This window comes from Caretta caretta, chromosome 1 (genome assembly GCF_965140235.1).
Source record: "Caretta caretta isolate rCarCar2 chromosome 1, rCarCar1.hap1, whole genome shotgun sequence".
Lineage (NCBI taxonomy): Eukaryota > Metazoa > Chordata > Testudines > Cheloniidae > Caretta > Caretta caretta.
Genome location: NC_134206.1, coordinates 286,907,329 through 286,921,575, shown reverse-complemented (window position 1 = coordinate 286,921,575; position 14,247 = coordinate 286,907,329). Strand labels below are relative to the sequence as shown.

Here is a 14,247-nt window from a genome sequence, read left to right as displayed (position 1 = left end):
TCTGGGGACACAGCAGCACAAAATTTTGTTAGTGACAGGGTCAAGTTGGATTTGGTGCCAGTGCCTATTTCCAGCTCCATGATGACAGAATTAAGGTTGGGTGCAAAATATAACTATTTCCTGATTTTCAAATTTAAGTTTAGGGATACTCTACATTCTGGAAAAGCAGAACTAAGCAACCCTATCTCTAAATTAATGAGACTTTTTCCTAGTGAATAGCCTTTGCTTCTTGATAGGCAACATATGTTGTTGGTTCACTTCTGCAGTGTAACGTGATTTGTCTTAAAATGAGCACTTTTGGGGAGTGCTACCCCACTGAATTTAATTTCCAGAATAACCTAGTAAAAAGCAGTATTCTGGCTTTACACCTCTTAGAACAGGATTGACTACTAATTGGTTATACTTATTTACAGAGGGGTTTAACATCTTTCAAGCAGTTTATGCTCACAACACTCTTACGAGAATAATTACTGATGACTAATTTTCAAGTGGATAAATCTATGTAGAGAGATTGAGACATGACCAAAAACAGTCAGAAGAAAAGAAAACAGTCAGATCTGGGATTAAAACAAACTTCTGGCTCCAAATTCTATGTTGTAACCACTAAACTATTCTGTTTCTCTGACAGTTTGAAAAAGAAAGTATGCATCAATCAAGGATCTCAAACAGAACATCTGAAAACAAATCACTACCTTGCTTCTTGATCTCCTCTTCCCCCCAACAAGCTTCATGAACCGGTTGTACTGCTCTTCTTGATTTGAAAGGTCCCGAATTTTTCGGATTTCTTCTTCTCTTTTTCTTCTCTCCTCCTCCTCCTCCTGTTTCCTCTGCTCCTCTTCTTTTTGACGTCTTTCTTGTTCCTTTTGCTGCTGCATTTTTTTCCATGCCTTTGTTTGCTGTTTCCTCAAAGCTTGCTTAGCTTTAAATAAAAATATATACAGGTAATTGCATCTCATTTATTTAAAAGCCTCCACACATATCCAACACAAGTCCCCAAAGGTTACATTTTGCAGAAACCCTAAAAGTTTTGAGAATGAAAAGTATTAGTGAGTGCCATATGGTGGTGAAGATTTGGTATTAGTATCAGCCTTACATAACAGATTACATTTTAGATTTCAGATAGATGACTACTGCTAACCATTTTAATAATGTTACGCATATTACCTGCAGTGCTGGTTTTTTTGGTTGAATGTGGTTTTGTACTGGTTTTGACTTTTTGCTGAACAATTTTAGTCTTTGTTAGTTTTTCCTTGCTTTCCTTCATCACCTGCTGTTCTTTCTGCTGCCATTTCTTACTGGCAGACTGAAGTGCAAGAAGTCTAAGCTGCAATTCAGACATCTCTTCCTCCTCATCCAGTAGCTTCTTTGGGGATGGGATGGAGAAAAAGAGGGGAGAGCATAACTGAAAAGTCATTAAATTTAAACGTCATTAGTTAAATTCACAAATGTTATTTTTCACACAAAAAGACTTGAGAGTGCAATTAGATTTCTATAAAAGAGGCAAGCTTAAAATCCCACCCCAGATTTCATCAGGGTCTTTGAGGATTAATGCTACCTATTCCTAAAGTGTGGCTTGACTTTACAACGTGGAAAAAAAAGAACCAGAAGATCATGCCACAAAATAGAACATCATTTCAGCCACAACACTCTTACCTTTTCAGATGTAGCATCTGAAGTGTTAAGCTTTCGTACTAATCTTTGTTCTTTGTCTTCTACTCCTTTAAAACAAAATAGCACTTTTATAAACATGACAAAGCTTCAGTTCACTTAATAGAACTACACTAAAACAATGTGCAGAACTGAACCCAAGATATTTTATTAATATTATTGAGGTGTTAATACATTAGAGTAGTATATAAAAAATAAAATTGCTGCAGATGTGTACTTTGAAAGTGTGCTATTATAACTGGCATGACTGACCTTGCTTTGAGAAGTAACACCCTGACAGTACAGACTGGATCTTTGATCTTTTAATAGTTTTCCATCTAAGGTATTTTTTTCCCTGTTTTTCTTTCTGCTTCTATGGAAGTCTTCCCCCAGTTTATCCCATAAAGAGGATGAAAGCGGCATTTGCCAAAAGACAGGCTATGCCTACACTACTGCGGTAAGTCAACCTACGCTACGCAACTCCAGCTACATGAATAATGTAGCTGGAGTCGACATACCTTAGGTCGAGTTATTGCAGGGTCTACACCGAGGGTGGTTGACAGTAGATTTTCAGCACTTTCGGCTCCCACTGGAATTTAAGAAGCTCAGCACATCCCAGTAGCTGCTCAGAACCTTGCAGGATCAAGCTGAAAACTCAAAGCTGGAGAAGAACACTGGTTCACCTCCTCCACCTCCAATGAAACCAGTTCTAGGGTTATCAGTGGCCTGGTATGTAGTAAAACTCACCAGCTGAACTTTACCCTACAGATATGCTTGACTGCCCACCAGCCACATTGCCATCAAATGGGAGGGGAAAAATAAAAACAGCAGATGAATCATTCTCGAAGATGCTTTCTCTCCATATAAAAAACCCTCTTAGAGCGTGTCCCTGCCCACATGCCAAACTGGGAAAAGAGAAATTGACAACCCACTTTTCTCCCTGCTCCCAAGTCCTAGAAAAAGACTCTTCCTAAATATCAAGAAAAGTAGATACAAGGGCAAATGCAAACTCAAAACATACAACAGAAATTTTAGAAGATACAAATGGTATATAGCTCACCCTGGAGATCTCCCTGCTTGCCGTGTGCTTTTAAAAAAAAAATAGCATATGAGAATGAGGGGAAATGGGATGAACCCAGCAATGCTTTACCTTCAATTTTTTAAAAAAATATTTCAAAAGCTTATTACACAAGCCAGACCAACAGACCATAAAAGTGTTAAATGAAAGCACATGGAAGACATTGTAAGAGCATCTGAAAACACTTTAAAGATTTAAAAAATTAACTGAACAGACTTCTTTTGTCGTGGGGGGTGGGAGCACAAAAGGACTCCAGTACTGGTTCTTGGGTTAAAACTTTGCATACCAAGTTTCACTTAGCGTAAAGAAAGTTAACAGCACAGCTGATTTATAAACTTTTACATTAAAACGCTAATAAGCCCTGAAGCATAAAGGCAACAGTAGACATCACTAAAATATAGCTGATGCAGATTGAAAACATTATTGGATTTATTAATAGCACTTCCACCCTTTTCACTTCCAAACTATAGCCTAGTTAGCCACAGAACATGTACAAGTATTTTTCCTAATACCACATATCTCAACATTGAACTTTAGAGCTTCCCTCTATGCCCCTTCAATCCACGGATTCAAGGTGGGAAAAGGCGCAGTTAATGCTAATTGTGATGACAGGAGTTTCTATAACATGGAACACATGCTTCCTAAGACTAGGTCTACGCTACTGCGGTGAGTCCCCGTACCTTAGGTCGAGTTACTGTTGGATCTACATTGTGGGGGGTTGATGGGAGAAAATCTCCCGTTGACTTATCTTACTCTTCTCGTCGGGGGTAGAGTTCAGTGGTCAACTGGAGAGCTATCTGCAGTTCATTTGGTGAGTCTTTACCAGACCCGCTAAATCACCTGCCGGTGAATCAGAGCGCTGATCCCCACTGTAGCGCAGACCTGCTTTTCCCCAGAGATGGACGAAGACTAACTCATAATCATACAGCCAACAGTTAGATGGTAAAAATATATGGTGAACGGAATAGAGCTACAAACAGCAACTTAGGGTATTCCACAGAGAGGAAGATATAGAGCCTCCTGAGTAAGAGGAGGACAGTTAAAATTAGCATTAAAACTGTGTTTTAGAATTAAGGCCTGATCTACATAAGGAAATTACGTCGGGACAACTACATTACTCGAAGTGTGGAAAATCCACAACGCAGTTAAACTGAACCAACCCCCTCTTGTTGACAGAGAATTCTCGAGTCAACCTAGTTACAACCTCTTGGTGATACAGATTACCTACACTGACAGAAGCCCTCCCATCGGCATAGGTATTGTCTACACTGAAGGTTGCAGCTGTGCCCCGGTATTGTTTTAAGTGTAGACGCCCTAAAATAGCTCTTCAGCTATATTGCACCCATTAGGGCCTCAGAATAACATTTGATATAAACGCCCTGCGATAGAGGATGTTTCCTTATAATCCCTTATGTACTGTATGCAGCCCTGAATAGTACACTCTCATTTATCTTAGAAATTCCTACCTCACTTGATATTAATTTACGGTTGTTGAAATCACTTGGGATGCTCTTGCTATCAGATCTTGGGATAAAACTAAGATTAGCGACAGGGTTCTTAGCTGAATGCTCTGCTTTTACTATGCATTCCCTTGAGCACTCACAAAAATCCAAGTTCTGATAAGTCTCAGGGCATCATGCAAAGCCCATTTATTCTGTTTTGTTTCTGGTTGATTACTATGCATTGCAATTGTTAATTTGGGTTGTATATTATCATTTGATCTTCTAAAGCACACTGGAGATACTCGTGGTACTGGTCATGCAAGTATAAATTGTCAGTTGCTTATGTAACTTGTTTGCTTTTAGTATTTTTTATGTAATGGGTTTAGCTCCTACCAGGCTAGGTACTATATATGAATTAAAAATAAATTGTGCATCCAAGGAATACAGCATTAATTTTACCACTAGCATATGGTCCAATAGCAAAAAGAAAAAGAAAAAAAAAAAGGCTGAGGGGATACGATTCCTCTCCATAAATACACCGGAGGGGTAAACACGAGGGAGGAAGAAGAGCTATTTCAGCTCAAGGACAAGTTGGCACAAGAACAAATGGATATAAACTGGCCATGAATAAATTTAGGCTGGAAATTAGAACACTTCTAACCATCAGAGGAGTGAGGTTCTGGAACAACCTTCCAATAGGAATAGTGGGGACAAAAAACCTGCTTAGTTTTAAGCTGGAGCCTGATAAGTTTATGAACGAATGATATATGGAGTTGTCTGTGACCAGAGGACTGGACTCAAAGCAAGAGATCCCTTTCAGTCCTATGTCCTGCAATACAGAGTTAATTCTTCTTGTGTTTAATTTCTTATTTTTATGGATTTGGGGGTCGGGTTTTTTTTTAAATAGCTCCTTTTTATTCCCCAGACTCATAGGTGTCAGTTTTACTCCTTTTTCTACATATTTACTTATCCTATATTATATAGGTTCTTGCTCTGTCAGGAAGATATGACTGCTCCTCTAAGCCTGGTAATAAAGCCACGTCCACACCTTTATCATTTTACCTTGATTAGTGTAATAATCTTTTGGGTCTCCCTACTTTTAACCATCCCCTGTCCAGTTTATCTAAAGTACCACAGGTAAAACCATTTTCCTTAACCACTATTCTCTCATTCCCTTCCTTTACTGGCTTCCTATCTCCTGCTGGATCATGCTCAAGCTAATCATCTTGACTCTCAATGCCTTTGTCTTATATTTCTCATGCTCTGATGCTTTGTATCATCTCAGATTCATGCTTTCTTCTGTGCTGCGTCTACAGTTTAGAATATCCTCCCACTTCTGTTCATCATGCTTCTATCTGGCCCCCTTTCAAACCCACTTCTTACATAAATCTTCCCTACCTCTTTCCCACAATGATTTCTCCATTTCTTTTCCTTACCTGAACTCTTACAGTGTGTTTTGTCTTATATTACAACTTAAGTTCTTCTGGGCAGGAACATTTATTACACTACAAGAAACACTTGAGAGAAAAACTCTCACACTAGAGTATATGATTGTCACTAAATTTCAATCCTCCCCTTTCAGCTTTAACAGAGAAACTTTTGCCATTGCACATTCTAGTCTCACAAGAAGGAAGCCAGTAAGGAAAAGAGATCGAAAATATAAGAGATGATTAAACGAAAGCCCAAGATTCCAGTTATGAGCAGGATGCCTCAGACTGTTAATTTAGTTTTTAAAAAAAATCTCAAGAAAACAAACTACATTTCAAAAGCAGTAAGTCAGCTCTTAGCACTAGTTATTCCACCTACTCTTTTACACTGTTAACAGCAATGCTCCCTGTGAAATTTAAGGCTGCCACAGCTCTCGTTTTCAAATTATTATTTTTTTAAATAAAGACAGCACATGTTAGAACAGTAATCAATTCTGGCTTATCAAAATTAAATTACCATTTTGCAGTTAAAAACACCAGCACTAAATAACATAATATGATCACTCAGAGCCCTTCAAATAGGATACCACAGTCAGGAGCCACCAAGTATGACATCCATGCTTGGCCTTCAGGTGATATTACCATAGTAATAAAACTATGTATTTTTTTAAAAGTGTTTCTTTAGGTTATTAAAACTGAAATTGTTTAGATTTTAACAACAATTTATTTTAAATATGTGCTGTATGTTTCCTTTTTATAGTTAGTTAATGCGGATAAGGGAAGAAGGCTGATTAGACAACTAGTGATTCATCAATTTCCCTTTCTGATTCTCATGCACTAATATACAGTGTTGAAAACCTAAATATAACAGAAGGGAAATATTCTAATGTTGTTCTCCTGCCCTACTCTCTCTCTCCAAACAAGTTATTTACGTTTAAGTTAGAAAATTTTGTGAAAATATTTATCATAATTTATTTTATATTTTGGATCAGTCTTTAATTAAATCTTTAAATGTTGAAGATGTTACACTTCAGGACAAGTTCCAAATTTAAAATAAGTTATTTGATGTAAAACCACTTTCTTTTAACAATATCAAGTTTCAAAGAAGCACAACTTTCCCAAATATCTAGTAGAATCACAAAGATTCTTGCTGTAACAGGTTAATGCAAACAGGAACGTTCGATAGTTACCTTGACTGGATTCTGAGAGTTCAGATTTTTGTGACAGCTGTTTTGTTCCATCTTTAGTTTTTTTCAATCTGTTCCTCTCAGCCGATGTAGACAGTTTTTGCCTGAGAGGTTTCAGTTCAAATGCCTGAAAGGCTATAACCTGATTTTTCTCCTCAGGAGACACTTCTTTTATAGTTTCTTTTGTAATACTGACATTTTCTACAGCGATTTGGTCCTCAGCGTTTGCTGTTTTAGCATCATCTTGGTGCACAGTTTCTTCTCTGCTATTCAGAGCCAGTTTTTCATCTTTATTAATATATTCAAGCTCAAGCTGAATCTGCTTGTATTTCAGAAGAAGATCCTCAAAGCTTTCTTCCATACAGTTTTCATTTTTAGATGGGTAGTTCTGTTTTCTAGATGGGGATCTTCCAAAAGTTTTGGCTGAATTATTTGTTAAGAAAACTAAATTTCATCAATTTCTGCCCTTAATATCGTAGAGATTAAGATACAATGAATGAAGATTAAGCAACAATATGCAACAAATTAAAATGTGTTCTCCCACTGGAGTAATTTTGTATTAGAACTTCATATTGAACTCTCCTCCCCATTTTCAGAAACAGAACTTAATTTGTCAAACACATAACAATATGCATATTTTATACGTTAGTCTTAAGAACGGAATATAAAGTTAACATACTGATCACACTTACCCACTGTCAAGTAGCATCTTCTTGCTCAATTTCATTAATTCACATTTCTTTTATAGGATACTTTACAACTGTTCTCAAATGTAGAAAAATACCATCTTTTTTGATTCATTTTTTAAGACTTCTGTTACTCTTATAGCTCAAGGAATTGCCCAGCAAGTTTTCTCTCTCTCCACCCACAACCTCTGACTCACTGGAACTGCAATGGTGGAGACTGATAGGGAGGAGCTCACCTGGTGGTTAGACTTGCTCAAAGCAAATTAGTGAGCCTCAGACTTCTCTGACAGAAGTATGACTCAGCCACTGACTCCCTCTGTGCGGTCTTGAATAAGTTACTGAAACTTCATTCTGACACAATTTAACCATCCATAAAACGCTGAGACCAAGCAACAGCGCAGTTAAAATCTGTAGCAACCGTGTTCCAACATCTGAGCTAAAGCCACAGATAATTACCACCAACAACCAAGAAAAGTAAACCACAAGGAGCCAAGGGCTCCAGGACTTATCATCAGAACAGTCAGGAATATACTAGTTCGTTTTGCAGCCACTGCTCAGGACCAAACCTTTTGGTTTACAAGGTGTTGTGCATGCATTCCCAATGGACACCGCTTTTCTATTGGGTTTTGGCTTGGCAACAGGAGCTTGACCCACAGCCCAGAGCAGATAATGGAAAGACTCCTGCTGACTTTCATACGGAGTTTCATGGATCAGGCCTTAAGTACACAAACACAATTCCACAAGGAGAATGCAGAAATATCTTATTAAAGACTGTATTTCCTTCCATAGTGACACATGGAAGATTGTTATTAATCATTACTAACAAATTAAGATTGTACATACTAGAAGTGCCTATTATGATTTGAAGAAGCCCTGTAAATATATTTATTAAGAAATCAAAGTACTTGCCTCCTTTGAAAAGCTCTTTGAAATCTGACAGAGAACCAGATTATATTATTATTGCTACTAATACTAATGATCTAAACAGCCTTGTAATACATTGTTACACCAATATGTATTACACGCTATTGGTGCATTTACAGACTGCTGAAGGCACTCAAGGTATTTCCTGTGCTTTATTGTTTACATGAAACCAGGACCCAAAGATTACTTCTATTTGGACATGTTATAGCCAAACTAAGTGCCTTTCATAGTTTCTTATCCAAATAAACACGCATTCTTGTAAATTTAAACCAACCTATTTGGCACAGTTCAATGTGAACCAAAAACTAATAGCAAAAGACCCTCTGGCATTTTGAGTTTACTTAAACATCTACATTAGAACTTCTTTTACCCTCGTCTAAACTTTAGAATGCTAACATAGCTACTTAATAACTCTTCTGTAGGACTCTGCTTTAATTAGACGAAACACCTTAATTCTCCAAAAGTTATATTTATACAGCAAAAAAATTGTTTTAACCTGATGAGTCAGTCTTGCTCCTTGTGCAACAGGTGAACATTATGATAATTCAAAATACTTTTCCACTAAGGCTGATGTGTACTAACAATACAGCTAAAATTAAAGCACAATGAAATTTCTGTAATCTGTGAATTTAAACATGCTGAGTACTCGGATACAGAACCATAATATTCTGCACAGCATTTCAAAGCGAAGCCACCCTCATGACCATGGGGGCATGAGTGACCTGGACATATCAATATGTTCATCTCAGAGAGGTCTGAATATCTTTGAAAAACATCCTCCAAAACTGCTTAGGTTATTCTAGCAAAACATTTGCTATTGCCATAACATGTCGAGCCTCAGCATAATGATCGACTAGGATAAACGATGTACAAAACAAAACAACTAAGACAGTATATACAAAAGTGCCCATTATAATTTGAAGAAGCCCTGTAAATATATATTAATAAGAAATCAAACTACTTCGGAATTCTTTTCAGAGTAACAGCCGTGTTAGTCTGTATTCGCAAAAAGAAGAGGAGTACTTGTGGCACCTTAGAGACTAACCAATTTATTTGAGCATGAGCTTTCGTGAGCTACAGCTCACTTCATCAGATGCATACCGTAGAAACTGCAGCAGACTTTATATATACACAGAGAATATGAAACAATACCTCCTCCCACCCCACTGTCCTGCTGGTAATAGCTTATCTAAAGTGATCAGGTGGGCCATTTCCAGCACAAATCCAGGTTTTCTCACCCTCCACCCCCCCACACAAATTCACTCTCCTGCTGGTGCTAGCCCATCCAAAGTGACAACTCTTTACATAATCAAGTCGGGCTACTTCCTGCATAAATCCAGGTTTTTTCACATCCCCCCCACCCCCATACACACACAAACTCACTCTCCTGCTGGTAATAGCTCATCTAAACTGACCACTCAAATTTGCATTGGATACTATTAATTTAGGCTTAAATAGAGACTGGGAGTGGCTAACTCATTATGCAAGGTAGCCTGTTTCCTCTTGTTTTTTCCTACCCCCCCCCCCCCAGATGTTCTGGTTTAACTTGGATTTAAACTTGGAGAGTGGTCAGTTTAGATGAGCTATTACCAGCAGGAGAGTGAGTTTGTGTGTGTATGGGGGTGGGGGGGTGGGGGGGATGTGAGAAAACCTGGATTTATGCAGGAAATAGCCCGACTTGATTATGTAAAGAGTTGTCACTTTGGATGGGCTAGCACCAGCAGGAGAGTGAATTTGTGTGGGGGGGTGGAGGGTGAGAAAACCTGGATTTGTGCTGGAAATGGCCCACCTGATGATCACTTTAGATAAGCTATTACCAGCAGGACAGTGGGGTGGGAGGAGGTATTGTTTCATATTCTCTGTGTGTATATAAAGTCTGCTGCAGTTTCCACGGTATGCATCTGATGAAGTGAGCTGTAGCTCACGAAAGCTCATGCTCAAATAAATTGGTTAGTCTCTAAGGTGCCACAAGTACTCCTTTTCTTCGGAATTCTGTAATGGATAATCCCAAACCACCATAAGTGGGATATTTGCAAATTGATAAACATTGCTAAAGTAAAGTAAAAGTAAAAATGCCCCTTACACAGGCAATTGGGGGGGGGGGAGCATTAGCAGACAATCCTAAACTTTGGAATTTTTTAAAAGTATCTTTATGTATTTTTTGTAAAGACTGCTTAATTTAATCTACTTAGAACTATTCTGTATCTATTTCTCTTCTCTCATGTGGGATGGCCTAAAGGTGAGGAACACTATGAGAAATAGAGAAGGGTGGGGTTTTTTTGTTTGTTTTTTTAAAAGAGTATGTAAAAAATGGTAGAGGAAATATCCTAATGTGTCTCAAGAGTGGAAGTGATGAGGAATTCTTAAAAATACAATTTAAAACGTTTACACAAATATCATCTAGGACTAGGTTAAGGACAGGCAACACAGATATGAATACATGAAGATAAAAAAATAAAACAAACAGGCTACAGCTGTTATCCTTCAAAACATTCTGCAAAATTGAACCGAAGAGCCAGGCAGGTTAAAGAAACCTTCAACTCAGCTACAAAAGACTGATGAAAAACAAACAACAGAAACAGTTTAGAACTTATCTCCCCAAATAAATCCACATTTTGGGGTTCCACACTGCAGACTCAAATCCATCTAACCTACAGATTTGAAATTTCAGCAAAAAAACCTGAACAAAATATAAGAACGATCATACTGTGTAGGACCAATGATCCACCTAGCCCAATATCCTGTCTTCTGACAGTGGCCAGAACCAGATGCTTCAGAGGGAATGAACAGAACAGGGCAATCTTGACTGATACACTCCATCGTCCAGTCCCAGCTTCTAGCAGTTGGAGATTTAGGGACACCAAGAGCATGGGATTCTGACCCTGACCACCTTGGCTAATACCCACTGATGGGCTTATCTTCCTTGAATTTATCTGATTTTTGAAACCAGTTATACTTTTGGCCTTCACGTCATCACATGGCACTGAGTTCCACAGGTAGACAGTGTGTTAAATTGAGTACTTTATTTTGTTTTAGACCTGCTGTCTATTAATTTCATTGGGTGACCCCAAGTCCATATGTTATGTGAAGGGGTAAAGAACACTTCTCTATACCATTCATGGTTTTTTAGACGTCTATCGTATCCCCCCTTAAGAAGTCTCTTTTCTAAGATGAACAGTTCCAGTCTTTTTAATCTCTTCTTTGGTAGTTGTTCCATACTCCTGATCATTTTTGTTGCCCTTCTCTGCATCAGTTCCAATTTAACATATCTTTGTTGAGATAGGGTGACAGAACTGCACACAGTATTCAAGATGTGGGTGTAGCATGGATTTATAAAGTGGCATTATTTTCTGTCTTAATTTCTGTCCCTTTCCTACCTGTTCCTAATATTGTTAGCTTTAACTACTGCTGCACATTGAGTGGATCTTTTCAGAGAACTATCTACAGTGATTCCAACATCTCTTTCTTGAATGGTAACAGCTAATTTAGACCCCATCATTTTGTATGTGCAGTTGGGATTATTTTTTCCAACGTGCTTAATTTGCACTTATCAACATTGAATCTTATCTGCCATTTTGTTGCCCAGTCACCCACCTTATAAGTTCCCTCTGTATCTCTGCTTTGGACTTAAACATCTTGAGTAATGTTGTATCATATGCAAACTTTACCACCCCATTGTTTATCTCCTTTTCCAGATCATTTATGAATATGTTCAAAAGCACTGGTCCCAGCACAGATCTTTGGGGTACCCCGCTGTTCACCTCTCTCCATGGTGAAAACTGGCCATTTATTCCTACCCTTTGTTTCTTTCCTTTTAACCAATTACTGATCCATGAGAGGACCTTTCCTCTTATCCCATGACTGCTTATTTTGCTTAAGAGCTTTTGCTGTCGGACCTTGCAAAAGGCTTTCTGAAAGTCCAAATACACTACATCCACATGCTTGCCAACATCCTCCAAGAATTCTAATAGATTTGGGGAGGCATGATTTCTCTTTACAAAAGCCGCTTTAATTCTTCCCCCAACATATTGTGTTTATCTATGCACCTGACAATTCTGTTCTTTACTATAGCTTCAACCAAATTTGCCTGGTACTAAAGTTAGGCTTACCAGGCTGTAATTATCAAGATCACCTCTGAAGCCTTTTTTAAAATCAGCATTACATTAGCTATTCTCCAGTCATCTGTGTGTGTGTACAGAGGCTGATTTACATGATAGTTTACATACCAGTTAATACTTGTGCAATTTCAGATTTGAGTTTCTTCTGCGCTCTTGGATGAATACCATTTGAGTCCTGGTGACTTATTATTCTTTATGAGTTTGTTCGCAAACTTCCTCTACTGATGACTCAATCTGAGACAATTCCTCACATTTGTCATCTAAAAAGAATGGCTCAGGTGTGGGGATCTCCCCACATTCTCTACAGTCAAGACTGATCCAAAGACTTCATTCAGCTTCTCCACAATGGCCTTGTCTTCGAGTGCTCCTTTAGCACCGGATTGGCCAGCAGTCCCAGTGATGGTTTGGCAAGCTTCCTGCTTGAGGTACTTAAAAAAAAAATTGCTGTTAGCTAATGACAAAAACTAGTTGCTCATGTAATTCTTTCTTAGCCTAACCTTATTATACCTTTGCACTTGACTTGACAGAGTTAATACTCCTTTCTAGTTTCCTCACTAGGATCTGACTCCCATCTTTTAAAGGATACGTTTTTTACTCTAATCACCTCTTTTACTCTGCTGTTTAGCTATGGGGGCATTTTTTTTTTTTTTTGGATTCTCTTACAATTAGTTTGAGCCTCTATTATAGTGTTTTTTAAATAGTCTCCATGCAGTCTACAGGCATTTCACCCTTGAGACTATTCATTTTAAATTTCCGTTTAGCTAGCCTCCTCATTTTTGTGTAGTTCCCCTTTTGAAGTTAAATGCTAGTGTGGTGGGTCTCTTTTGCATTTTTACCCTTAAAAGTATGTTAAATTTAATCACATTATGGTCACGATTACTACGTGGTTTGGCTATATTCATTCTTAAACCAGATCCTGTGTTCCCCTTAGGACTAAACCAAGACTTGGTTAAAGATGTAAGGAATTAATAAAGAACACTGTGACTGAACATCAGTTACAAAGTTTACCCACTGAACTAAAAGTTAAAGCCCAAGAAAAAAGGGAGCAGTACTGAAAACAAAACTGAAGTACTTATCTGTAACAGGAATTTAGACTCCCACATGTATTCCCTTCTAAAGGTTAGCTGTAACTCAGATGGGGATTTCTTCCATACCCAACAATTAATCTCCATACTCAACAAAAGAGTTCAGAATCCAGACTACTGACATCACTAAGGCCCCTGAGACGTTAAGAAATATTTCCTGGTGCTGTTCAAAAAAAAAAAAAAAAGGGGGGGGGGGGTGTGTTGCTGGAGCCATGTATGCACAAAGCCCTGGTTCCATAGGTGGGGAATACCACTTCTCCCTGTCAGAGATGGCACATATCAAAGACTTCTCAAAGGGCTACTTGCCACTGGAAATTCCAAAGGGGGCTCCAAAGCCCATATGGGTATATCTACCCTGAAGCTGGGAGCAAACCTCCCAGACCATGTAGACAGACTCACACTAGCATACTAAAAATAGCTTGTGGACATTGTGGCATGGGCGGAGGCTCAGGTCTGGGTCTGAGCTTAGGTGGCTGGCCCAGGGCTGCAACATCCACACAGCTATTTTTTGCATGCTAATAAGAGCCCCACTAACACATCTGTCCACTTGCAGTGTAGACAATCACATAATTCTCTTAATAGGAAAGTGAAGGCTGCTGCTGAAGGCATGCATCCAGAAGTCCTCACTCCATTAATACCAACAGGAGTACAGG

General features: G+C 38.4%; 1 protein-coding gene across 6 annotated transcripts in view; it reads right to left on the bottom strand.

Moving 5' to 3' along the window:
- The window catches only part of ZFC3H1 (zinc finger C3H1-type containing), a 58,866-nt gene that overhangs the window by 41,868 nt on the left and 2,751 nt on the right, over positions 1 to 14,247 (bottom strand). The window contains exons 2-6 of one of the 6 annotated variants that reach the window (XM_048835773.2): positions 6,785 to 7,204; positions 2,708 to 2,734; positions 1,654 to 1,718; positions 1,165 to 1,402; positions 693 to 919 (exon numbers count right to left, since the gene is read on the bottom strand). In XM_048835773.2, the coding sequence (XP_048691730.2) occupies positions 693 to 919; positions 1,165 to 1,402; positions 1,654 to 1,718; positions 2,708 to 2,734; positions 6,785 to 7,204 (977 nt within the window). The remainder of the gene's footprint in view (positions 1 to 692; positions 920 to 1,164; positions 1,403 to 1,653; positions 1,719 to 2,707; positions 2,735 to 6,784; positions 7,205 to 14,247) is intronic. The other 5 variants (XM_048835775.2, XM_048835777.2, XM_048835774.2 and 2 more) reach the window with 5 other exon arrangements.